This window comes from Mustela nigripes, chromosome 8 (assembly GCF_022355385.1).
Source record: "Mustela nigripes isolate SB6536 chromosome 8, MUSNIG.SB6536, whole genome shotgun sequence".
Taxonomy (NCBI): domain Eukaryota; kingdom Metazoa; phylum Chordata; class Mammalia; order Carnivora; family Mustelidae; genus Mustela; species Mustela nigripes.
The window spans coordinates 2,914,648-2,941,402 of NC_081564.1; the positions used below are offsets into that span (position 1 = coordinate 2,914,648).

The 26,755-nt window shown below is 53.5% G+C and overlaps 1 protein-coding gene across 1 annotated transcript in view; it reads right to left on the minus strand.

Moving 5' to 3' along the window:
• Positions 1-26,755, minus strand: part of TMEM132C (transmembrane protein 132C) — a 289,840-nt gene that overhangs the window by 37,818 nt on the left and 225,267 nt on the right. The window contains exon 4 of the mRNA XM_059408191.1: positions 23,892-24,075. Within this exon, the coding sequence (XP_059264174.1) occupies positions 23,892-24,075 (184 nt within the window). The remainder of the gene's footprint in view (positions 1-23,891; positions 24,076-26,755) is intronic.

The following is a 26,755-nucleotide window of genomic DNA, read 5'->3' on the forward strand; positions in this document are numbered from 1 at the left end:
CGTTTTCGAGGGGCACCTGTGTTGTAGCGTGCGTCAGCACCACAGTCCCTTTCGCCTCTCAGGGCGAGGACAGAACACGGTTCGTGAATGACCACTCGCCCCCCGACGGGCATCGGAGCCGTCACGAGAGGCCACTGCTGGGGAGCACTGAAGCACACGGGGGACAGGGGTTTGCATTTGCACCTGGGGTGGGGGGTGCAAAGCTCCTTCTTAGGACCAGGTGACGGGCCACGCTCTGCCCTGGGACTAGGAATCTTTAACTCTTCTGCCCTCAAGGAGCCAGCAGGAGCTGGAGGACTTGTGGCTCCCCGTTCCTCTCGGAACCCTTTCCTGAACGCCGTGCGACCCACTTCTCTGGCATCGGGGCAGAGGAAGGTCATTTCGGGGGGTCCCTTGGTCAAGCAGCCAAGGCCGTGGAGGGCCATGCTCCGGGGCCACGGCTGGGAGGGCAGATGTTGACCAGCCGGTGGGGGCTCACCCCGGGGCGCCCCGTCCCCACGCCGACAGGCACGCGGGCGGCAGCTCCCTCTTTCTTCCGTGAATGCAGCTTCTTGTGACTCAGAACGCCGTGTCCCGAGCCCGCACGTTCCTAGACGGTGTGTCATCAATTACAGCCCCCCCTGCGCTGCCTTTCCAGCTGCGTCTTAACGAGCGGCCCCTCCTCGCTGACCCTTTGTCGGCACAGGCGTTCTTTGTTGGCGCTCGGGTCCCTTCCGAGTCTTGAAGCGCGGATCAATGGGGTGTTGTGGAGCGAGCTTGTCTCACTTCCCATCTCGGGGGAACAGGAAAGGGTCCTTGTATGGGATGTGCACAGTCTGCTCCTGGCACAGACCCTACCCCACGGCCAACAAGGGCCCCCTTTGATGTGCGGGGAGGATGGCGCTGGCTGCAAGCATTAGCTAACCTATGTGGCTGGGCCATATTTCAAGACAGCCTAGTCTCCGCACAGCACATGGGGGGAGGCCCTTAAAGCTGAATGAGATCATGTCCGTGCTCGGCTCCAACCTCCCTCCCCGCTTCCCACCTTCTTCAGAGCCAAAGCCAAAGTCCCCGGGACAGATGTAGACCCCTGGCACTTCCTTGCCTCCCTCTTCGTCCTCTTCCGCACCCACGTGCCTCCCAGCCACCACGGCCTCTGCTGTGCCTTGAATGCGACCCGGTCCTCGCATGGGCTGTTCCTTCTGCCCGGCACGCCGTTCCCCCAGATGTTTGCATAGCCCCATCCTTGCCCTCGCGGGGGGTCTTTGTTCAGACGCAACCTCCCCCCCTCCCCCATTCCCTGCTGGGCTCCCCAGGGCTCTGACCAAGAGGGAGTCTGCCTCCCTGAGTCGGCCTCCCAGGGCCCAGGCGTGTGGCTTTTCAACGAGGACAGCTGTGCGAAGCGCATCAGTCACCAAAGCTAACAAGGCTCGTTCCCGAGCTACCGCAGGCCCGTGTCCCCGCCAGCACTTACCCCGGGGGAGAAACAGACTCACAATAGTAAGCCATTTAGCAGATCAATCCTGGGGAGTAGCGACTTGTCTCCAACAGCAGCAGAGAGCAAATTTCCCTCCCTCCCCGAGGATGCATGCGAACAGCTCCGCGGGCTGGTGGGAACAGACCAATCATTCTGGTTCTGTCTCTACAGGGAAGCCCACCTCCCACCTCATTTACTTCCAATTCATTCACGGGGCACACGGGGAGGCTGGCGTCCAACTTCACTTATCCATCAATTTATTTCCAACACGAGATGGAGATTCCATTCCAGAACGCTCATTCAGAACAAGAAAACAATTCAATTTAAGAAGGCACGCGTCTCCGGAAGGTCCAGCTCTGTAACCGAGTTATTAAACGGGACTGTCCTTTGGGATGGCACGTGGACTCTGTGGCGTCCACCTCCCTGAGAAAGGTCACATTTTTACAACGTAGCCAAGAATGGAGGCAGTCGAGAAACACGGACTATTTCTCCAAAGCTGGAGCATCTGTTCTCCGTATGCTTGCATCAGGTCGGCATGGAGAAACACTACTGGGGGGCGAGGGTGTCCTGCCCCAGCAACATGATGGAGGAGGCGGACGTGGCCGGCAGCCCCCGGGCTCCTTCTGCTCCTACGATTCCCTCTCCTACCAGGAGCCCACACACACCCTGTGTACATCCTTCCCTCCGGCCTCTCCCTTTCCTGAGCTCCTGGGAAGAACGTGTGTCCCAGACCCCTTGCAGCCAACACAACGTGAGGGCAAGTGAGGCGTGTGCCTTCTGGGTTGAGCCGGGTAGGAGCGTGCCACTCTCTGCTTTCTCTCTCTCCCTGGTTGGGGTGAGGTAGCGTGGCGGGCAGCGTGCGTGGTGTGGGTCAGATCCCTGAGTCACCAGATAGAGGAGAGCACAGGACGGCCCCAGTGGGATTTAGGGGGCTGTGATCGGCAAACTCAGCCCTGTTGACTTGCTGATGCCAGTGCTTCTGCTGTGGAGGGTAGTGGGACACCCGACGGGTCATCCCGAGAAGCCAGGTGCGCTGTGCACATGTGGACGAGAGAGCTTGCCAGTGGACCCCCCCTACATTCAAGCACGGTGGACAGAGCTAAAGGGTTGCCCCCCACCGGCGGTTCTGGGTTTTCAGAAAGAACCACAGACCCAGAAAGTTCCTGCATCCCTGTGCCCCGTTCATTCCACTGAAGCTGTTGGCACAGGGGACCGCTTTCCCCTTGAACACGGCCTGGCCACACCCATCAAAACCCCATGAGCCCCACGAGGCCATCGTGACGAATCAACCACGGAGCATCTGCAAGGAAATAGTGGAGGAAACCACGTGGCAGGTTCTGGTGACGCACAGTGAGTGGCCCGGCGTGTGCCAGCAGCTCACGTGGGCACACTGGCCACGGCACACACCGGGCTCCGAGCAGAACGGCGTTTAGTCCTGGGAACTGCTGATTGCTCCAGAGCCCCGCTGAGGTGAAAGGCGCCTACTGTAAAATTTAACCATTTTTTCCTGTGCAATTTGAGGACTTTCAGAGACTTTACCCAGTGAAGAGCCACGGCCACAACAAGCGTTAGCCCATTTCCACCCCCCCGAAGGTTCCGTGTGACATTTACAACGACCCCCTGCGCCGACATCAGGCCCCAGGCAAACCGCCTTTTTTAGAAATCTCATGCACACAGCTCCCACAACACGTCGTATTTTGATGCTCAGCTCCCCTGCCCCCAGCTTGCGGGCGCACTGCTACTTTCCCCCTCTTACCACCGGACGGTGGTCTGGTGCCCGGCTCTCCCCCAGCTCCGGCGCGCTTGGCCCAGCTGAGGGAAGTTTTCATCGACTCCGGTGTCTGGCAGTCACGATGCCTCTGCGTCAGGACACCTGCCTACCCGTCTCCTCGTGGGCATGTGCTTTCCCGTCTGCAGACACCGGCGTAGAACTGCGGGCTTGTGAGCATACGCGTGAGCCACCGAGCCGCCCTCCAACCGCTGCTTGTCGTTCCACACCCACATCTCATGCACGCACGCTGCCTCAGTTTCCCTGCAGCCATGCCAGCACGGGGCACCCCCGCGTCTCTGTTTTGGCCGTTCCCCTGAGCGTGAGGCACAATTTCGTCCTGCTTTATATCCCATATCCCCGTCCCGTGACTGGTAACACCGAGTACTGGAACTCTCCTAAGACTTCAGATTAAAATGAATGACGACGGTTAAGCCTCGGCTCAAATTCATCGGACCGTCGCTCGCTCCAACATTATTACATGTAATCTTTAGGATGTGGGGAAAAAGCAGGTAAGAGGACCACAAGGAGGCATGTTGGCCCATCACACACACACACACACACACAAAATACAGGAAGGAAGGAAGGAAATGAAAATAGTAACTGTGAGCTCGGGGATGCACACCTAGAAACCCCACTTCATGTGGCCAACCAATTCAACTCATTACCAACATATATATAATTGGAACTATCCCACAATGCACTATCTCACGTTTCCTTGTAAAACTGGGATTTCACAAAGATACGTGCCCCTCGTCTATACCCGCAGAGTCAGGGTCTGAATAATGAGATTTTTAGGGCACCGTGGGCGGCGGGCGGGCGGGCGCGGGCATCGCCGTGGCGGCTGGGTGGGCTCTCTGCCCCGCGTGAGCGGGCTCCTCACTGAGGTTTCATTACCTCCTCCTTAATTGCTCATGAGGGTGTCTGCTCGGGCGTCTGGGCGAGTCCCCAGGAACGTGAGGTCCTCATCAAAAGGGCACACTCCCAGACAGCCGCCGCCGAGAGGCTCCCTCGATGCCGCGGGCAGATCTCTCAGACGAATGCAAACCTTTTGCAAATGAGTGGAGGAATTTTCCAGTCTCGTCGGCCTCGGCCCAGCTTTGCAGATGTAATTGCGAGCACACACGCGGTGATCTGGTGGTCAGACCCCTCGCCCCACGTGGCGTTCCTGATGCAGCGGACAGATAGGAGCCTGGGGGGGGGAGCATCTTGCCTCTCTTTACGGTGATTAAGGAAAGGAGAACTAGGTTGTCTCCTGCATGGCTTTTCTGGCAAATTCCAACAAGGAGCCTTCTCCGGGGGTCCGGGAGAGACGATCCCAAAACGAAGGACCCGAGTGGCCTTGGGAGATGGGGGAGCGTGCCGCTCCCTGTTTGTAAAGTGCTCTCCAGAGCGCAGGTGGGGCTGTGGGGAGGATCACAGCACAGACCCCCGAGTTAAACCCACCCCTGCCACGCACTAGCTGTGTGTCCTTGGCAAATTACTAAACCTCTCTGCCTTAGCTTCCTTCTCTTTACACAGGGGAGACACTGGTGTCCGTCAGTTTTCTTGTCTGGGTTTCCTGTGGCTGCAGTCACAAAGCCTCACACCCTGGGGGACAGGAAAGTCCTTGCTCATAGGTCCAGGGGTTGGAAGTCTGACATCAAGGGGTCCGCAGGGCCGTGCCCCCTCCAAAGACCATCGGGTGGGACCCTTCCTTCCTCTTCCTCCTCCAGTGCCCGGTGGTGGCCGCGTGCCTGGAGCTTCTTGGTCTGCGATGGCCTCACCGAATCTCTTCCCGTCTTCATAAGGGTTTCTTCTCTCTGTGCCTCTTCACCTTCTCCCTTTCGGTCTCTGATGAGGACATCCTCATGGGTTTAGGGCCCTCCATGCTCACCATGAGCTCATCTTGCCCCTCTTCCCTTAACCCTATGGCAAAGACCTGAGCCTCATGGGGATGCCCAGAGAATACGTAGGCCATTGTTGGCTGACCGTTCCTGAAGGAGCTGCTGGTTTGGATCAGGGAACACATGATGGGCGGCATGTCTGTGCGGGGACGACAGCTCAAGCAAAGGCCTGGAGGTTGGGGCTGGTCATGTGGGGGCCACCCAGCACGTCAACCAGGCTGCTGCCAGAATGTGGGAGTGAGCACTGGAGGCTGATGTGGTCTGCACATCCCGGGGTCAGGACAGGTCTCTACAGCCTGCATTCCCACCAGGGACTGTTTTAAGCCTCCCCCAGAGAGCCCTCTGGGTGTTTCTTGTCACCTGTTCACCCGTATCTCAGAGAGGTGTGAGATTTGCAGTATTTGAACTAGGCTTTAACACTCTTTCAAAAACCCCGGCTTTTTGAGATACAGTTCATGTGCCATACCACCCGTCCACTTAAAATGCATACTCTAGTGACGGCTAGTAGGTTCATAGGGTGGTGCCTCCATGCCCACAATCAATGTTAGACCATTTCCACGCCCCCCCCGAAGGAAACCTGGCATCCCCTGGCTGTCACCCCCTCATCCTCACAGCCCCGGGCAGCCACAGCGTCACTTTCTGTCTCTGCCTTCTCCAGTAAACAATCTCTGCTCAGAAATCAACAAAACAGTCTTAAATTAACTGCAGTAGATGACACACTCCCTGTTTGTACCCCCAAAGTCAATTTGGGAAGAGGAGTGACCAACTCCTCCTGGTTTGCCAGACTACGCCAGTTTTAAAACCAAAATTTCTACGTCATGGGAACGGCCTCCCTCCCAGGCGAACTGGAATGCTTGGCCACCATATTGGGCAGCCACAGTCTGTGTTTACAAGGTGCCCATGTCTGAAATATTGGGGCTGCTCACCCTTGGGAACTACTCTGAGTGGATTTATGGGCACAAGGAAGGAAAGAAATCAGTCTCTGTAATTTACTCACACAAGCATTTGGATCAAAGAACAGTTTCTCTTTCTCCAACTTCCTCATTCAGCAGATGTGACTTTCAGCTGTTTTCAAAGGTGGTCTCATCACTGTGACCATGACCATCACCACCACTATAACATGACCACGACCACAATGGCCATCATCATTATCATCATGACCATCACCCCAACCACCACTGCCATCATCATCCTCATCCCCACCCCCATCATCATCATCACCATCATTACCACCAACACCACCATCATGACCACCATGACCATCAACGATGTCCTCATCCCCATCACCATCATCACCATAATTATTACCACCATCCTCAACACTATCATCACCAGCACCATCGCCATCACCATCGTCATCAAGATTAATGTCATCTCCATCAACATCATCATCCTCATCCCCATCATCATCATCATCAAATCCATCATTACGACCAACACCATCATCACCACCATGACCGTCATCCCAATGACCAATGCCATCATCATCCTCATCCCCATCATCATCTTCACCACCATGACCATCATCCCAACCACCATTGCCATCATCATCCCCATCCCCATCATCACCATCACCATCATTACCACCAACACCATCATCATGACCACCATGACCATCAACGATGTCCTCATCCCCATCACCATCATCACCATAATTATCACCACCATCCTCACCACTGTCACTATCACCATCATCACCAGCACCATCGCCATCATCAACAACATTAATGTCATCTCCATCATCATCATCAATGTCAATATCACGGTCATCACCATCACCACCACCACGACCATCATCAGCATCTTCCTCATTGTGAGCGGCCATGATAGCCATGTCCCCAGGCCTCAGCCCCTCCCTCATAAAATACAGACATTATCAGCGCAGCCCCTGCTGGAAGAACCGATGTGAGGATTCAGGGAAATGGTCAATGCAAAGCACTTAACCCAGAGCCTATCGATGCTCATTATTATCATCATGAAGATGAGCCTCAAAGTGATTCATTCAGCAGATTCTGAGCTTCTACATTTGCTGAACCAGGGCAACTCTGATTTCTGGTGGTTCTTGCTAGTTTTTGCCTCTGACTCTCCCCGATGAGGCTCCCCAGGGTGTCACAACCACATTTTCAGGCAGGTCCTGATGATGACTGCCTCTAAGGAGGGCTGACACCAAAAACAGAAAACAAGACCAAACACAGGAGAGCATGATAAACTGTCAATTGCTGAGCAGATGTTGGGGAAGGGGAATGAGACTCATTGTTCAGACTCCTGCCATTCCTAGGACCAGGAGTGCTGGCCAGTGCCTTGCCCCAACCTCTCTGCAGTACTAAGTGCAAAACACCCACAGTCGGGCCTCCTACATGGAACTAGAAGCTTCTAGAGGTTCCGCAGAAAATGAAGGCACTCTCAGGTTTTCCATGGTGTCCCCCTACAGAAAATCCATTTTATGGGGTGCCTGGGTGACTCAGTAGGTTAAGCCTCTGCCTTCAGCTCAGGTCATGATCCCAGGGTCCTGGGATCAAGTCCCGCATCGGGCTCTCTGCTCAGCAGGGAGCCTGCTTCCCCCTCTCTCTCTGCCTGCCTCTCTGACTACTTGTGATCTCTCTGTCAAATAAATAAATAAAATCTTTAGAAAAAAGAAAAGAAAAGAATCTGTTTAAAAAAAAAAAAAAGAAAAGACAATCCATTTTATAAATAATCTCAATTAAAAGCGTTCCCAACGCTGTAGGTGATATTTTCGCTTGCTGGCTTGGAAGGTCCCAGAGTCCCTACCTAGACACTGAAGCCAGAAGAGAAATCAGGTCACAGAGAGCCAAGTAGTCACATTCAACTCGGCTCAGCTCTGTTTCTGGAATTCCCACTGCACCGGCGGTGGGATCCACCGGGGATGTCTGCCTCAGGGGAGGCCCTGTTCTGTTTGCCACGTTTCCCAGAAGCCGGTGGGGAGAGGTGTCAGGGGTGGGGGGCAGATGCCCTTTGAAAACGAGGAAGCAAGAATGATGGAGGAAAGGTGCAGTAAAATAAATATGTCTGTGGTTCCACTCTAGCTCGTCTCACAGCCTCCCACGGGTCACTGGGAAGAGGAAGGGTGTCAAACAGACCGAGCTTCCCATCCCAAGGCTGGAATTCACAAGCTGCGTAATTTTGGGCGAGTGACCTCTCCCCTCTGAGCCTCAACTTTGTCATCTGTGAAGTGGGAGCAGTGACTCCTACCTTATGGAGTTCTGAAGGGCCTTAAGGAGATCCCACATGGAACAAGTTGAGCGTGTGGGAAACACCCCACAACATCATTTCTACCTGCTGCGGGCAAATGCAGAGCATGTGAGGGTTTTGCTTTTTTTAAAATTTTATTTATTTATTTGATAGACAGAGATCACAGATAGGCAGAGAGGCAGGCAGAGAGAGAGGAGGAAGCAGGCTCCCCGGTGAGCAGAGAGCCCAATGTGGGGCTTGATCCCAGGACCCTGAGACCATGACCTGAGCTGAAGGCAGAGGATCTAACCCACTGAGCCACCCAGGTGCCCCGCGTATGTGGGTCTTCTAATGACTCTTCGGCAAGAGCAACCAAAGGAGGGTGACAAGACCTCAAAAAATAAATCAATCAATAAATAAACAAACAGAATTTCTGTAGGGTCCAGTGATCCCAGCTCTAGGTATAGATACAAAATAACTGAAGTCAGGATTTTGGAGCAATACCTGCACCCCCCATGTTCACAGCAGCATCACTCACCACGGCCAAGTTCATGCAAATCCCCAAGTTCGTCAACAGATAACGGGTCAGGACATGAGTGCATGTACAGTGGAACCATATCTGCCTTTAAAAGGAAGGAAATCTTGCCATCTGCAATAACACAGATGATCTTGGAGGACATGACGCTTGGGCACGTGAGCCGGTCACGCTTCTCTGCCAAGTCTGAAATGGTCACCCTTGCTGGAGCCGAGAGTAGGACGGGGTTTGCCAGGGGCTGGGGGAGGAGGAGGGGCAGGTGCAGGTCCTGGGCCAGGAAGCTGAAGCCACGGGGCCAAATTCCGTTCAGAGGTGTTCTGGATGCCACAGTGCCTGTGGTTAACGGTACGCTTCACACTTCGTTAGGAGGGCTGAGCTCACGTTAAGTATTCCTAGGACCAAGGAAACCCAAATCCAAAACTCAGTGACCAGGAAACTTCGGGAGGTGATGAAGATGGTCCTTACCTCAACTGGGGAGGTGGTTTCCCCAGTGTATGCCTGAGTTCCAACTCGTGAAATCTTATACATTCAACAAGGTCCTGGCTGTTTTTTTTTTTTTTCATTGTGCGTCAATTATATCTCAATAAAGCTGTTATTTTTTAAAAGGCCGGTGAAGGGGATCTTGAGTATCCCAAGGGCTTGAATCCCTTGGACGAGTGAGCGGACAGAGCTGAGGGGAGGTCAGAGAAGGGTGGGGTGTGTGGGGGCGCAGGGTGGCGGCTGGGCCACCTGCTGGGGCTCCAAGGGTGCACAAAGTGCAGAACTTGGGTCTTATCCTCAGAAACTCCCACTCGGGGCAGGATTTGGGGCCGGACAGGGAAGGGGGGTGGGAGTGTGTGCTGTGTCAGCGGTCCTTGCCTGGTCAGTCATGGCTGCTGGGAAGTTCTTTCTAGATTCAGAAACAGAGCTGTGAGTTGCCAAGGGCTCTCAGCATGTTCAGCTCCAACAGAGGAGAGATGCTCCCTCCACTGTAGTTCGCCTGTAGTTAACGGTGGGTCTGTTTCAGGCGTCCGTGTAGCCTGGTGGCAGGTGGCCCCTCAAAGGGAGAATGAGAACATTCCCGTCTGTGTGTCCGGAAGGCAAAAGAAACACTGCTCCAAAAAATAAATGAATGTGCTGATTTTGACCTTTTTCGACTCCATGGCAAAATCCAGATGGAGAAAAAAAAAAACCCCAAAAAACCCTCATTTCATCTAGCTGTTCTTATATTAACTTACAAGCAAAATACCAAGATTAATTCTCATTCAAATCTGCACCCACCTAAGGTTCTTGAAAATGAAATCCCATTAACAATTCTCTTTCATTTTTCCTTCCAAGAATTTTCAGTGCGCCGGGACCCGGGCTCTGGTGAATTCCACACGGGCGCTCAGCGGGGATTCTGTCAGTGCTCTGAAAACTTATTTTTCTCCTCTTCCCATGACAGGACACAATGCAGTCTCTTACAAAGTGTGTTTTTCAGACTCTCTTAACATTATGCAAGTGTGTATCTGAGATAATATTCTGAGATTAATTTGTAAATGAGTTTTAAGTCTGATTCTAGGGAGTTGTTGAAAGTACTTGCCCAGAGTAACTGGGTTGCTGACCATGTTCGTGGGCAACATGCACACTCACAACAGCATTTGGCGGCAAGCTGAAGACGTGACTACGACCGCCTGACAGTAGTATTTGGAAGAGGAATTATACATGGCTCACGTACTTGTTTTCTAATAAATCCTGCCTTTTTGAAGCTCTTTCAGAAGGAAAGGAAGCAAAAGGGACACCACGAATCTCAAGCCACTAATGACGGCAAAACAAGCAAACAAACAAAAACAAAAACAAGAACAAAAACAAAAATGAAAAAGCAGACATAATGTCCTTGGTTTGGAGCTGAAATCTAAGATGAGAGGATGAGAAAGTAACAAAGAAATAAATATTAGGGAGATGGCATCTCTTCCCCTGCAACTCAGGAAAACGGGTTTTACTTGGTCTGCTGGTAAGTGAAGGCACGACTGTCAAGGACAGTCGGGCAGGCTTTGCACTGCACAAGGGCTCCACACTCAGACTGCAGATAGAGTGAATTTCTGATAGAGGGAAGTCAAGTGCCTTATGGAAGGGCCCCTCTTTCTAATATGCATCAAGACACTGCTTGGGCCAGTGGTCTGGACCTTCCCTTGGGACATCATGAAATACGACGGAGCAGCACACAGATATTTCCCGAGCTGTCTTCTAAGACAGAGAAGAACAGTTTCTCAATCTAGCCTTGCCTCTTTACTTTCCAATTTCATTACTGAAGGGCATGTTGATTCATGTAGTGTGTAAGGAGAAACCTTGATTATTTTGTTTACGCCTTAAACTCCAAGACCAGAACGCTCACCTGGCACCCTGTGGACACCCAGTAAATGTTTGCTCAGTGAACAAATGAACTGGTAGGTCATCCTCTACCTAAAGCCCCTTCTACAGTCAGCTTGACATTCTGCCCTTTGCTGTTCTCCCATCACCTTGGGAATACAAACCGTTAATCATGAATTTTGGAGGCAGGGAAGGTAACACGAAGGAGAGAATGATGGGTCCAGCTGGAAGAGGATTCTAGGTGGAAAGCATTGGTAAAGAACTGTCTGGTTGGGGGACTAGGTTTCTGGGGGAGACTCGGAGACACAGCACCACCCTCCCCCTCTCCCAGACACCTGTTCAGCCCTCCTCCCTAGCCTGGGAGTTCTCAAACATGTTGTCTCAGAGCTAGTCCTGAATTCCTGCCCGTTATTGCTATTCGAAGCCACCACATCCTGGGGTAAATTGTCAAACATCACTAGCTAGCTCCTGTGGTATGATTATGAAAAGGCTCTCAGGGCCCCCCAGGGGTTTCCATATCCCCTCTGAGAACTACTGCCCAAGGGCGTGCAGAATTTAAGGAGATGCATTCCATATATGCCTGAGGGCAGGGGGAGCCCTGGACTGGAAGACCGGCATGGCTGGACACCAAGGCTGCACTTGTCCCTTCCAGTTGCTCAGCTGTGCACACGCACCTGAGGAGCAAACGTGCTGGCCGCTTCCCTTGGGCTCTCTCGGAGCCCAGAGAGTTCTTCCTCCTCTCTTGTCTGCTCATTTTCATAGTCTCGGGTCTTGCGCTCCTCTAGTAACGAAGGACGCAGTTCCAGCAGATGTGCTGGGGCAGAATTTGACATAATATTCATGAACTTGGACTAGGTACTTAAAAAGAACATTAATAAAGTCTGTATGGATCAACAAACAGCAGGAATTTGCTCCTGTGTAGCAAACAAGGCATTGTCCTGTGAACGTGGAACAGAAGCTAATTAATTAATGCTACTGTTACTACTGCTATCATAAATAATAATCAACAGTATTGATGTAGCATTTACTATGCAACAGGCACTCTCCAAAGGGCTGTGTATATATTTGCTGTTTTTTTTTTTTTCAAGTAGACTCCACGCCAAGTACTTTCGCTATGTGCCCACCAATTCTTTGATTCCTTTTGGAGCTGGCCTCCTTCTGGGGCACACATGCCATATCTGGCCAGTCATAGTCAATGCGGTCACCTCAGGAATAGAATGTCAACACAAGCCAGACCCAGGATAAAGCTGGAGACTTTTGCTGCAACTACTGAAGAAAAGGCAGACTTTCTCTTAAAAATGCTAAATTGCTTGGGTGCGAGCCGGGATCTACCTTTGGGAGACCCTGCCGGAGAAGGAGGTCTGCAGACAGAAAAGCAGAGCTGGGCAAGAGAGACAAATGGCTATAAGCATGGACTGAGCACCTGGATCCAACCATGCCTGAAGCCATGTAGACAATCTAAGTACTCTCCCTTTGGAGTTAAGCTGGTTGAATTTGGTTCTTTCCCCCTGCTGAAAAATCGTGCTGATAAGATACAAGGAATTAAAAGACCCTTCATTATGCCCCCCCCCTTTTTTCCATATTGTCCATAGACAATGGAAAAAAGGGTAGCCATGCCATTGGCAGGTCCCACAGGAATGACACTAAAGGGTGGACACATGAATAATGATGAGATGAGACTGACTCATAGCAGAGCTGGGGCAGAACCTGGACTGACACTGAAATTTCCCACTTAGCCACCTCATTACCGTCACTATTTTACTATGCCATCCACGAATGTGGCACTTAGCCATGGATGGATATTTCCAACAATTAATTAAAATTAGGTGAAGTTAAAAATTAAATTCCTCTGTCGCTCTAGCCAATTTTAAGTGCTAGATGATGACCTCATGTAGCTAGTGACATACTGAACAGTGGAACATTGTTACAGAAAGTATAATATAAAGTGTAACAACTGGATTAGAAGCCTCAAACAGGAATGTTTCCTTCCCAGACCATAAATGAAACTACATAACACTTAGGAACACATAGAAGCTATACACATTATTTTAACTCTGTGGTTCAATGTGGATATCTATTGACCATCCACTAGGTGCCGAGCCCCATTCTAGAAGCTGGGGACACAGCAAGAGGAGCCAGAGCGGTGATGGATGGTGGACAGGTCAACAGAACCACATTTAACATCACGTCTGGTGGCGATGGGGCCGCCAGAGGAAAACCATGGAGGAAAAAGGGGATGATCTGCAGGAGGGCCTCATGGAGGAGGTGGCTTTAAGCAGAGACCTGTATGGAGCAAGGGAATAGCTCAGGAGAAATCCAAGGGCACCTGCTCTTGATCCTAGATGTGCACCTGAATCACCTGCGGAGTGTTGAAACACGGGCCTGACTCTCAAGACTTGGGGGTGGGGGTGGCCAGAAGCCTCCCCCTCCACCACTGCACCCCCAGCCCAGGGGATTCTAATGGGTGATCCAGGCACCACACCCCTGATCCAGGGAAGTGCGCCGACAGCCTCCGCATCACCTGGAACTGGTTAGGGGTTGGGGCAGATTCTTGGCCCAACCCACTGAGTAGGAGACCCCGATTTGCACCAGCCCTCAAGGGGTCCTGACCTTGCTCAGGTTTGAGAGCCCCCCAAAGAGCCAATTCACTGTCCTTTCTTAGCCACAACTGGCTTTTGAGTTTGCAAGATGATTAATAAAAGAGGAACAAAGGCCCCCGTGCGGCCCGTGAACTCTACTGTCATCTGAGAAGTCAACGAGTAATGCTGTCAAATGGGACCAAACACACATAATATTTGTAAGGGGGATCAGGACGACGCCACAGAACCCATTCCGTCTACACAGACACACGGTCTCTGTTCCTTCCCCCCAAATATTTCCTTTTCCCTCCTGTAGGACAATTACCTACAGTGAGTTACAAATTCTTTCCCTGATCACCAGGCTCACATGTTTCCTTTGTGGGTGTCGTCATGTTGGCCTCAGCATCACGAATCACGCACCAGACAGCAAGAATAATGCACCTGGCCTTCGGCTGGATACACGGGAGCAACAGGTGTTTACGGGCAGCTTTTGTGACCAAGTAATGGAGAAGACAACAGTCCTTTGCCTTAAGGGGCTTATACTGCTGGACGGGGAAGACATCCCCGGGCATACATTCACTCACTAGCAGCCGCTTATTAAGTACCTACTGTGTACCAGGCACAGGCATAGATGGTACCAATGGAGTGACCCCTGTTCTCAAGGCACTGACATCCCCATGGGGAAATTCAGACCAAGTACTTATAAATAAACATATACACGATTTTCATCATGTTGTAAAGGAAAATCAAGATGGTCGAGGCAGAGAGTGACTGAGTTGTAACTTTAGGTAAGAGTCAGCCAGAGAAGATTTAAGTGGGGACATGCCTAGTGCAAGGAAAACCACAGTATGGAATCTGGGGAGAGGCTCCAGGCTCCAGGCTCCAGGAAACAGCCAGTGCAAAGGCCCTGGGGCTGAGGTGCTCAAGAAAGGGAAGCAGAAATCACTAGCTCAGAGAGTAGCCATGGGCCAGACATCGAGGACCATTGAGGTCCTGGTGAGGCCCATGGCGCAGAGCAGGACCCCGCACTCCCTGGATGTGGAAGCCTGACTCCCTGGTGGCTGGACACCAGGACTTGGATATCAGCCCAGTCCCACAGTGGGAACATGTCCAAACCGTCTGGGGTTAGAGGCATAAGAACGGGAGAACCCGGCACACAGGGGACTTCCAAAGGGAACGTCCAGGATGATGTCCAGGAGGCCAGCACACAGGCACGGCGTTTTACGCGTGTTCTGTTCTTTCTTTTTCCCCAGCCGGGCACTCAGCCGGCCTGCAGTGAACAGAGGGCAGAGGTGGTTGAAGGTAGGGGGGCTCAGGCCACAGTGAAGTGGATTTGAATCCCAGTGGCCACACAACCCGCGTTCTGGGAGGCCGGGGGGCGGTGGAGGCAAGCGGTGAGGAAGAGCCAGAGAAGGAGCGTCAGATAAGGATAAAACAGTCGTTTCGTCAGATATGATGGACCAGAGACAAGGAGCCTCCAAAGATGGGATCCAGGTGGGCAGCTGTGGATGTCGTCAGGGGCAGGAGCGTCCGAGGAGACCCTCATGCGGTGAGTGAGCCTTGAGCTGAGTGGGGAGTGTCGAGAAGGCGCCTTTCGGGGGAGCAGCAGAGACAAAGGTGCCCCGTGGGGTAGGTGCGGCGGCCCCCAAAGCACGGCCTGGGCACGGCGGAGGCTGGGGAAGGAGAGGCTTGTGCCGGGGTCTCCCTTCTGCCCCGAGGCTGGGTGACGTGGGGGCCGAGGCTTCCCCCCACCCCGGGCTGGGGGTAAAGAGCTGAGGGTCCTGGCGGGCGGGCTGACAGAGGCACTGGGGTGAAGTTCCTTCTCCATGGCCCCAACTTTTAGCCCATGTTGGGTCACGGGCCCCTCTCACTGGCCGGTGAGGTCGAAGCAGCCCTTCCCAGAATGAAGATTTTCAACGGATACAGTAACAGGCTTACAGAAGGAGCTAATTTCAGATGTAGTAATCCATGTCCTTCTGCGTTACTGCAAGAAGCAATAGGATCTAGTGTCGAGTGTAAAAACGAGCATAATTTCAAATTAGTGGAGAGTATGAATGGGACTTGAAGATGTCTGTGTCAGCCGTCCTTGGTGAAAACCCGGAGAGCTCGCTCGGTGGCGGCTGCCCCAGCAAGGGGTTGAAGGGGGGGGGGTGCTGTGTTCCGTGTTCCCGGGGAGGGAGAGCTGGGTTTGGGGCCCAGGTTTGGGACAGAAGGTCCAGCTGTCCCCAGGCAGTTTCCTCCACCTGTCTGAAGCTCTCTGTGGGTCCCTAGGGGACTGAGGTCCCTATGGGGATCTTGGGTCTTCTCTGTAGGGTCCCTCCCACCCCGGGCCTGACTTTCTCACCCTCCAGGCGGAGGGCTGGGGCTCAGCCCTCAAGGGAGAGCATCTGGTGGGCGGGTGGCTGCATCTCCTGGGTGTGTGGGGTCCAGTTCACAGTGGGGGGGGCAGCAGATCTGCTTCTCCAAGTGTGCACCCTCTGCCCCTGCCTCTAGCCGAGATGATTCGAACTGGTAGGCATGTGAACATTTCTGTAATAACCGCCATGGTTTTCTTGTAAAGCGAACAGAGGGACAGACAGATTGAGTCCCTCAACCGGGTCACAGCCGCTCAGAGGAGGCGCTAGGATTCACATCTCTCTAGTTGGCTCCCAATCCTGATTCTATTCTGAACTCAGAGGAATGACAGATTCTGGGGTGCTGGGCATGGTGCAGAGGGCGAGTCTGGTGGGCAGAGGGCGTGCAGTCAGCCAGCACTGTGGGCTGGACTCCTGGCCTGGGATCTTCTTCCCGCACGTGGGCTCCTGGCGACTGCCCGCCATCTTCTGCTCAAGTTCCTGGGGGGGGATGTTGGATGATTTTTCCTTTATTTTTTTTCCTCATTTCTTTGTTGCTTCTATGTTCCCCAACTCTACGTCTTCTCCCCAATGAAGTTATAAAATCTTTTTTTTAAGTATTTATTTATTCATTTTAGAGAGTGGGGGTGAGTGTGAGCAGAGGAAGGAGCAGATGGAGGAGAGAGTCTGAAGCAGACTCCCCACTGCGCGGGGCGCCTGACTGGGGCTCGATCTCGTGACCCCAGGATCATGACCTGAGCTGAAATCAACAGCCGGATGCTTATCCATCTGAGCCACCCAGGCACCCCCTGGGTTACAGAATCTTTAACATTAGAATACACATTTTACTTTCTAAGTAAAGTAAGTAAAATAATGCGAGGGGATGCCTGGGGGGCTTAGTCATTAAGCATCTGCCTTCCGCTCAGGTCATGACCTCAGGGTCCTGGGATGGAGCCCAGCATTGGGCTCTCTGCTCAGCGGGAAGCCTGCTTGTCTCCCTCTCCTTGCTTGTGTGCTCTCTCTCAGTGTCAAATAAATCAATAAAATTAAAAAAAAATGTGAAATAACAGGAGATCTCAACTTGGACGAGGTCCCAGCATCCCTCCACTCTGCCGGGGAAACCCAGCCGAGCTACTGGCTGTGGCCGCGTGAACACCAATGCCGACCGCTCCCATCGTCTGGGCACTTCCTTTGTGGTGGATAAGGGATCATTCATCGGACAATTAGCCGGTAATCCTGAAAACATTCCTCCCGAGTCAGAAGCAGCTTCAGATGCGTCACCAACTTGCTTTTTAGACAGAGACTCGTACTCAGCTGGAGGGAGGGGTATTTCTAAATTGAATTCCACAGTAAATCTCCAGCTGTGACAAGAAAATACATCCTCTGCCCATATAGTTATTTTTCAACGCAGCAAACATTTTTCAATTGCCCGAGAGCATTGAAGCCATCCTTAAAACACTCTCGGGGGAGTCAGGATATATAATTTCCAAGTAGGAAAAGGAACATGAATATCAGGGTAGATGTTTCTGGGAAACAATAAAACATTATTTTCCATTGTCTCTTTAAAAATAATATTCTCCAATCCCCGCCAAAAGAGATGTCTCTCAGTTCTTTGAAATGCCTGCTGTTGCCTTCTTGAACCCAGACGATATTGCCAACACGCTTCCCCACGGACCCCAAGCCGAGCGAAGCCATTCATCACTTGCAGATTGACAAGCAGGTCCAAGAGCATCTCGGCAATGCCCCCTGCCTGCTAATGCCCGTTCTGTCCCCACAGTGGGTTCTGCGAACTTAGCAGGGAAAGACTGTCGAAGAAGAGTTGCCCTGGAATGCTGTCGGGTAGAACAATCCAACCATGGGGTTCAGAGAGCCCAGGAGATCCCATAACCTGCACCTTCAGCGTTAAGTCTTTATGAAGAGAGGATGAACATGGTCAGGGCCCCTTCCTGACCAGGTCTGCTTCTGAAGACCACAGTGCCGGGTTCCCTGGGAAGAACTAGAAGAGAGCATAGAGACTGCATTCCTTGGGGTCCTGGCTGGAGACAGGAGGCCCCCTCAAAGGGCTGGGTCAGAGGATGGGGAATGAAGGGCTTCTGACAGAGCCATGGGCAGGAGCGAAGGAAGTGGCCAGGGATGATGCAGCTGGGAGCTCCTAGGAGCCCCAGATCCAGGGGCAGGTGGAGGCAGCCAGTTCCTGGAGCCCAGAGGGAGAAGAACCGCAGAAAACAGGGATCACCCCCCACCCCTGTAGGATAGGAGCTATAGGCAGAGAAGACCGTGCCTCTGGCAGACTTGCACAAGACAGGGAGGGACGAGGACGCCAACATAGCTTTTCGGGGCCATGATTCAACCCACAACAGGAGGCTCGGTCTCTCTCTGCTCTGTCTAGTCACCTCTGGCGCCTCCTGCTGGCTGGACCCAACCAGAAGCCAGAGGGCCTGGGAGGCTGGAGGCTGTGGTCCCCAGAGGCCAGCCCTCCCAGGGCCGGGAGCTGGGCAGAGCAAAAGGGCGAAATGCTGCCACCTCCCCCTGCCCCCCTCCCACCACCGGCCATCCTCTCCTGCTGCACGGACTTGGCCCCGGGGCTCCCGGCATTTCTCAAACCTTAATGAATCTGGGGGACGCCCCGGAGAGGTGGGGATTAAGACCATCATTCTGCAGATGTGAGAACAAGTAACAATCTCTCCTTTAAACAGCCCTGGCGACAGCCACTTCATTTTAAATTTGATTTTATGCGGACATATATGGACACGTTCTAGGAATTTTGAAAGCTTTATATAAGGGGGAAAAAAAAACCCCAAGTTCCCATCATGTTTCAAGGGTCAATGAAAATGATTTCATCTTAAAGTCTGCACAGACCAAAAAGGGCCATTGTTTGAAACTTCAAAATTTGGGGTTAATCTCGCCACCTCGCAGGAAACACAATCTGGGACTTTGTCAGTCCTGGAGCAAAGGGCCTCTTCCTACACCTGCCTGAATGAGGGGTTCCTGCTTACTCCAGAGACTATGCATTAAATTTAGTTTTTTTGTTTTGTTTTGTTTTTAAATAAATGCTAGGGAAAAGCATAGAGGCACCAACAGAACAGGAAACACTTACGCGCCACTCCCTTGCCCCGTGTTAATTTTCTTCCCAGCAGCACCTTACCTGGTCCTGTCCTGTGAGCTATTTACCAGCCTGCTGTCTGCTGGGATCCCCAGAGTGTCGGCTGCCTAGACCTTCAGCCTCTCCTAGAGTGAGAGCCCCCCCAAAGCATCACCATCCCCAGAGGGTAGGTACTCCCAGACTGTCGGCATCCCCAGTGTATGCACGCAGAGTGGGCAGGGGCCGGGTGGGGACTGGAGGCACCGGTGTTTGAGGCCACAGAGCTGAGATCTGGGGCTTTCCTGCCTCCAAGCAAAGAAAGGGCCCTTTGCCAAGAGAACAGAAAAGGGGGTCAGCAAATGTCAGCTTTGTGGGTCAGGGCTCACCACACAAAGTTATGCCAAGGGACCGCGTGGCTCAGATACTCCTGCCTCAATGGCTCACCTTACAGGAGAGCTGCATCCCTCCCCCTGTCCCATCTCATCTGCTCCCCAGGAGCTGGAGCCTGCAGCCGAGTGGGACCCAAGGCCCCTGATGAGTCGCCGGATCCCCTCCTTTCTCACCTGCATTGAGGAAGGCGTTGGAGAAGGCCTGATGTGAAAGTGAGAACTTTCCCAGTGAGGCATATTTCCCATCAAGCAATCCTCTATTTCACCTTTCTGACATTTGTATTTCTATAGAATGAGCGACCACTGGGGGGACTTAATTTTTCCCAAGACGTGACCACTTGACTCACCAGCCACTAACAGGTAACATATGCATCTACTTTACCTTTTTTTTTTTTTTTTTTTTTTTTTTATTTTTTTATTTTTTTTCATCTACTTTTCCTTTTTTTTTTTTTTTTTTTTTTTATAAATCTTCTCATCTCCTAGTCAAGCTTCAGATCTATTTGCTAGTTGCTTCCAATAAAACTTTACATTATGGCTGCTTAAAGCTGTCCTAAAGTTCATTCTAGGGGGGAAAAAAAAACCCTTTGAAAATACTAAAACTGAGACTAGAAGTTGCTCCAAATTGCCTCACTTACTGGCTGCCTGTCATCAAAGTTCCAAACATCCCACAGTGCTTTGCACAGCTGAGGTCAAACCGTACCTTGCAGGGGACAGAACCTGAGGACACCACCAGGCCCCAGGCAGCCATGTGAGCCCATCAGAGATCGTTCCAAGGAAGCCAGTGCAAATTCATACAGTTACTTGCAAACAATTGGGTTCTAGTAACTACCTAAGTAGTTACTCCCTTTTACCTTAAAAGCATTACAAAAACACAACAACCACAATAATCACATCTTGTTTGGAAGATGATTTTCTTGTGGCCCCTTGAAAAGTACGGCAAGATACTATCTCCTATCCTCACCATGATTTCTCTGTTCACGGTATCTGAAAGCCTTCCCTTTTTAAATTAAGTAGGGCAGGAGCTAAGCACTTCCACCCCAGAAGTGATGTTGATGTTCTGGGTCACAGGGCCCGCTAACTTTCTTCCTAAAGGGCCAGATGGAAAGTACAGCCAAGGGGCAACACTGAGCCTACGAAGAAGTTCCTTACGTAACCACTTCCAATGTAGCTGCTCGGAAACATAGAAACCATTCCCGGCTTGCCCGATGGACGAAAACAGACAGACTGAGCCTGCCCCACGGGCTGCAGATGGTTGACGCCTCTTCCTGGGGCTGTAAAGTCAAGAGGAATCCTTGTCCAACCTCCACGCGTCAGCAGCTCCCGTTGGTAGGTGATGCCTTCTGCAGTGAGGCTGCGCTGCCTGTGCCTGTCCAGGGAGTTTCCCATCATGCACCTCGCCCCCCAGCTCCCAGACTCTGCACCTGCCTCGGCGGAGGTGGGAGTGGGGTGGGGAGGTTGGGGGGGAGGGGACAAGCCCCCCAGGCTCCGCCAATCAGAGCATCATCACGGTCTTTGACTTCTGGGATCGGCCTCAGGCTGGCCACGTGACACGAGCCGAGCCAATCAGCTTCCGTGGTGACATCATCGGGTCCACGCTGCACCTGCAGCCCCGCGGCCCCGCGGCCCCGGCATCACTCAGGACTTTAAAAACCTGCAGCTCACACCTCCACAGTGAGACACTGCGTGCGAGGAGAATCCCCGGGAGGCTAGCTTGAGAACACTATTCCAGACGTCCCAGTCCCGTGAACCGCTGGAAGTCGGGCCGGGGGTCCGTGGGACCGGGGAGCCCCGATGGCCGCGCTTCCCGGAACCGTCCTGTGATGCCGCCCGCGCTCGGTCAAGGCGCTGACAGCGCTCGGGGACCAGCGGCCTTTGAAGACCCAACCCGAGCTTTGCGCTTCTCCGTGTCCGGCTCTGGCTGCCCCGTCTCCGGCTCTGGCTGCCCCGTGGGACCACCCACTGCTGCCTGCTGCCCACCGCCAGGGATCCTCACGGGATTTGTCCGGGTGCGGCCCGGCAATCATTTCTAAAGCCTCCCAGGCGATTCGCAGGGGCTGGCCAGGCGGGGACAGCACCCTTCAGGGCTTTTCCAGGAGGACTGGTGCGCTTTCCCCAGAAGGAGCCCTCGGCGCACGCTTCAGCCAGGATGGACCGTCTGGCACCTGCCACGGCTGTTCCTTCTCCCTGGGGCCAGCAGAAGTGGCCACGGACCACTCAGAGCTGGACGGGAGTGGCTGCGGCCCCGAAAACTTGACTCAGGGAGACAAGCAGAGGCTGGGTGTGGTCCCGAGGCTGTTCGCTTCGGAGACCCGTCTGCAGATGGACTTTGTTATTTGGATAAAAGGCATTTCGACTCCTAGCATCCCAGGTATTGGGAGGAGCCCTGTGTCCATTTGCCGCCCAGTGTCTGTTCTCATGTTTTCTAGCGAAATGAGCCCCAAAGCTCTCTGCTCTCAAACTCATGTGGTTTGTGTGGCTGACCTGTGTCTTGGTTTGCGTTTTCCCAGAAGGATTCCATCGCAAGTGGTTTATTGTGAGGAGCAGGCCCCCTCGGTTGGGGACCATAGCAGGCATTACCCTGAAAGCGACCACAGGCGGTGACTCCAGCCTGATGGCTCTGGGACGGGCGGAGGCGCCGGTGTGGAGCTCCCGCCTCAGAGTCAATGCCCAGGTGGGCCCGGGAAGCTGGACTCGGTGTCTGCCGGCTCCCAGGAGCCGAGGTGCAGAGAGCGTCCTGGATGGGCGTGTGCGAATCCCTCGGGGCTTGTGACCTGGACGTGGGACAGAGCTCTCAGGCGAAAATGAGCGAGTGCTGGAGGCGGAAGGAGGAAGGCGAGGCAGGGGTATGGAGGGAGGTCCATGGCGTGTTGCCACCGGTGCAAACTCTGGGGGTGTAACACCCCCGCCACGGGGGCTGCTCAGGGGAGACAGCATGACTGCTAGAGGAGTCCTCACGGCAGTGAAACCTTTGTTGGGGTTTCGGGAAATGAGCCAGGTGCTCTTCCTGGGCTCGAGGCTTGAACTGTTTGGCAGGAACAACGGCTGCCACGCTGCCATCAGGAGTTGACGCAGATGGAAGCCAAGAGGCAGGAAAAACCCAGTCCTGGAGACGGAGCTGAGTCCCGATCAGGCGGATGGGAGGTCAGGATGGATCCTGGACTTGGAGTCACACGAGCGGGAAGATTCTCACTGGGCTTAAGCCAGCGGGGTGGTGTTTTGTCATACGAAACTCAAAGAATCCTAATTGATATATTTCCCAGCTTGGTATCAATGAAGCCTGCTTGTGCCAAAGCTGAGCAGAAATTGGTTTTACAGTTTCCATGCCAGGCTCCACGTGAGGGCAGGCGGATTCTGGCAAGGACACTTGTAGTTGAACATCAAAGGACTCTCCACGTGCCTCTGCCATGCCATTCCCTTGGACCTCCCAGCAGGCGGTCTCCGTGGAGCCAGGCTGCGCGCGGCAGGTGCAGGTGAGCGACCACAGAGCAGAACTGCCGCGTGGCTTCCCACCATTCTCTCTTCCTTGCTCGTTCCCAAGTGGCCACGGCGTTGAGCCAGAAGTCCTGGCTGGGTTTGTGTGTACCGTATCTGTGTCGTGGTCCATGTGGATCAAGGCCATGTTGACGCACCACACAATGAGGCACAGACCATGGTGTCCACCCAGCTCTCCCTTTGCACCCTCTGGAGATCTGACGGGGCCACAGGACTCCTTAGGACCAACAGTGTGTGTGTGTGTGTGTGTGTGTGTGTGTGTGTGTGTGTATGTGTGTGTGTGTGTGTGTGTGAGAGAGAGAGAGAGAGAGAGAGTCACATGTCCCTTCCAGGCCATTGTTTAAGAAAGCATGCGACTCTCCAGCTGCTTCTTCCTCTATCACGGAGACCATGAAGGCCACGTGTTCCTGACATTGGGGCTACAAGACGGCAAAGGGTCCAACTACCAAGGCCCCCGAGACCCTGCATGGAGCAGAGCCCCCACCACTTCAGCCGCGCAACGTTCAGCCAGAATCACGGAGGTTGTACGGAGCACCTGAGCCTCTCGGGTGGTTTGCTGTGGCCGCCCTGCCTAGCTTCTCGGACGAATATACAAAGTGGCCTCCAGTCTCCTTCTAAAAAGGGAACAGGAGGTCAAACAGGACTATGTAACTAGAGGAGAAGGAGGTCCGTAACAAACTGGGATGCAGTTAGAGCGAGGGTTGTGGGGGAAGCAGGAAGGTAACCCAGCTTCACAAATGATACAGCAGTGCTCCAAGCTTGGGTGGCGGTCAGTGCCCCCGAGGCCCTGGTGGCTAACATCCTGGGACAGAAGGAAGGCCCCAGGGGCGCCGTCGGGCCCACGTGGGTCTTACCGTGGCTAGGGGAACGATGGCGGCCAGGTCCTTCTGGCTGATGAAGATCTCGGACACGGTGGTGTCGGTGGTCGTCTTCCGTGGGTACTCCACCTGCCAGGCGATGGGCTGCGTCCCCGAGAGGCTGCTGAAGCTGGCTATTTCAAAGTTCATCTGCACGACCTCGCTGAACAAGCTGCTGCTTCTGGAAAAGGAGTGAAGGAGAATCGCGTTGAGCTGACTTTGCTCCGTGGAAGGGCCCTTCTCTCCCGCTCCCGCCACCTCTGCCACAGCGGCACCTAGAGTCCAAGGTGAAGGTCAGCACCTTTCCAGGGCACCACCTGGACAAGGAGTCACCTCCATATGAGGGACAAAGATGCCTGGGTCGGAGCAGCACCTATGGGGGAGGAACCGAGCACAGGTGTGGATGAGTCTGGAGAACTAAATGGACTCCTTGTTAGCTCCGTTCTGTGGCTGTGCCCGACGCGGCAGGCCTAGCGTTTCCTCCAGTTCTCGAGAGGCAGAGAGGCACAGCCGGGCTCTGGGCACTTCCCTGCAGCTACAAGAAGCCCCGAAGCAGGTCAGGCCCCATCCTTGGGGACGCACACTGGGAAGCCGGGGAGGACGGGGCTGCCGCAGGGGGCTTCTGGGCAGATGTGTGCTCCTGGCACTTGTGGGGCAGCTGTTTGCGCTCATGGGTCGGGCACTGGGGCCAGGTGGACGGGTCGGCTGTTTCCTTGCGGGAACATGGCAGAGCCGGCAGGTGTCTCGCCTCTTCCGTCCCCAGCTGCCTCGTCCTGGCCCGTGCCGGCGGCTTTCCCGGAGACGGCGCAAACCACTTCACATTCTCTAACACACCCCCTTCTGCTTCAAGGGAGGGGCTCGTTAGCTAAGGAGGCTCCCCGGTCCCCAACAGAGGCTTCCACTCAATACCCTAAGTCTGGGGGACCCCCCAGAGCTGTACTTGGAGCAAGCTTGCCCCAGCGATTGTGATGCTTTGGGAACTAACGAAGGTCCAAGCTTCTCATTTTTCAGACAATGAAATTCAGGCCCAGAAAGGGTTTGGAAAAAAAAAAGGCCTGCTCGCCACCACACAGAACCAGACAGAAGGCAGCATCTCAGGACCCCCGGTCCCCATCCCGTGTTCTCTGCCACGGCAGCTGGAGGTCAAGTGAGGAATCACAGGCAGGACCCCAAGCGAGTGTCTCCCGTCCAGTGGGCAGCAAACTGGCCTGGGAGCCGAACAGAGACTGCTGCCCGTTCCCATAAATCGTTTCATTGGAACACGGTCCCGGGCATGTTTACTTTGGTCTCTGGGGTTTTCGTGCAGCAAGAGCGCGGCTGGGCAACAGCATTAAGTAATGGACGGCCAGCGGAGCCCTGAGTCTTTGTTATCTAGACCTTTATGGACAGAGTTTGCCAGCCCTCATTTAGGAAGTCAGGAAAGGGGAACTTGGAGAGGTTCTGGGAGCTGCTGAACGGATGAAATCATTACTGGTGGAAAGGAGAAGGAAAGCCTTTCTGGGCACACAGCGGGGTCTGCGGGGTCTGCGGGGTCGACAGGATTCTGGGGAGCTGGGTACTGCTGCATGGACGGAGGGCAGGTCACAGCATCTCCTGCTCTATCCGCTGGGAAGGCTACTTGGCTTCAGGCGAACTGTAGGGAATTTTCTACAGCACATCAAGAAGGAAACAAGTATGCTTCAGAATCCCCGCCAGGTGCGGGTCCCACTCTGAAGGGTGCTGGGGAAGCCCTTCTCTTTGCTGAGGCCGTAAGGACATACATGTACCCAGTCTCGGGGGCAATTGCTCAAGAGCCAGAATCCTAATTCTCCACCTCATCACCCTCAGCTCCGCTCAGGGGCTGGGGCAGGAGGTGACAGGGAGGTCACTACACTTCCCAAAGCCCTGGGACTCCCGAATCTGCCTCATGCTTTCTGGGCCAGAAGCGGGGCCCAGACAATCACGATCTATGAGATGCTGGCTAGCACTCTGGGAGGGACCATCAATCCAGCGTCTGGTGCATCCATCCATGAGCTGTGTGAGCTCAAGAGTGAGTGACTTGCCTTGGAAAATGAGGGAGAAGTGTCTGGAGTCTGGAGCGTTTCCAAACTAAGAGCCTTGTACTTGGTCTGGCAGCCAAGGCCTGGGGGGATCTGAGACTCCACAAATCCTTCCCACTAGCTCTGTCCAGTCTCCCTCTTCCCTGGGTGACAGACATGCCTTTATTTAGGGTGGGGGGCACTGTTAACCTTGCTGTCTTAGCAAGAACACTCGCCTTGGCATCTCCGTATCCACAGCAGAGCTGGGAACGGGTTGAAACATTAATGGTTGTTTGATAGCCTCTGCTCAGCAAACTCACTTAGTGATGGGTGAGGCACGAGCCTAGCCGTCTCAGGACCCACTATGGCCCCCCTGGGACACCCAGGAGCTGGCAACACGCTTCAGTCTACACCCATCCTCATTTCGTTATAAAACTCTTTTTTGACCACTGTACCTGCTGACGCCACCTTCTGAGGCTCAGTTTTGTCATCTGGACAACCGAGATGATGGGATTCCCATTGTCCAGGGAGGAAACGGGCAGGCGGAAGGGGCCGGCATGACTTACGCCCTGGCCGTGTCCTCCTTCATTACGGCTATGGGAAGGGAGGCAGCCGTGTTGTCGGGGGGGGGGGAAGAGAAGCCATGTTTGCCGTTCTGACTTAGAAAGATGCTATGTTATATGATTTTTGTGAGAAATAGGCTCGCCTTCCTGGGGTATTCTGCTCAAGGCAATGTAAGAATAAGGACATCCAGTCTTTGTGTAGGAAATGTTCTTTGTGCACCAGGCACTGGACCAGGTCCCGTGCATCCATTATTTTAAATCCCAATAAAAACCATTTTGG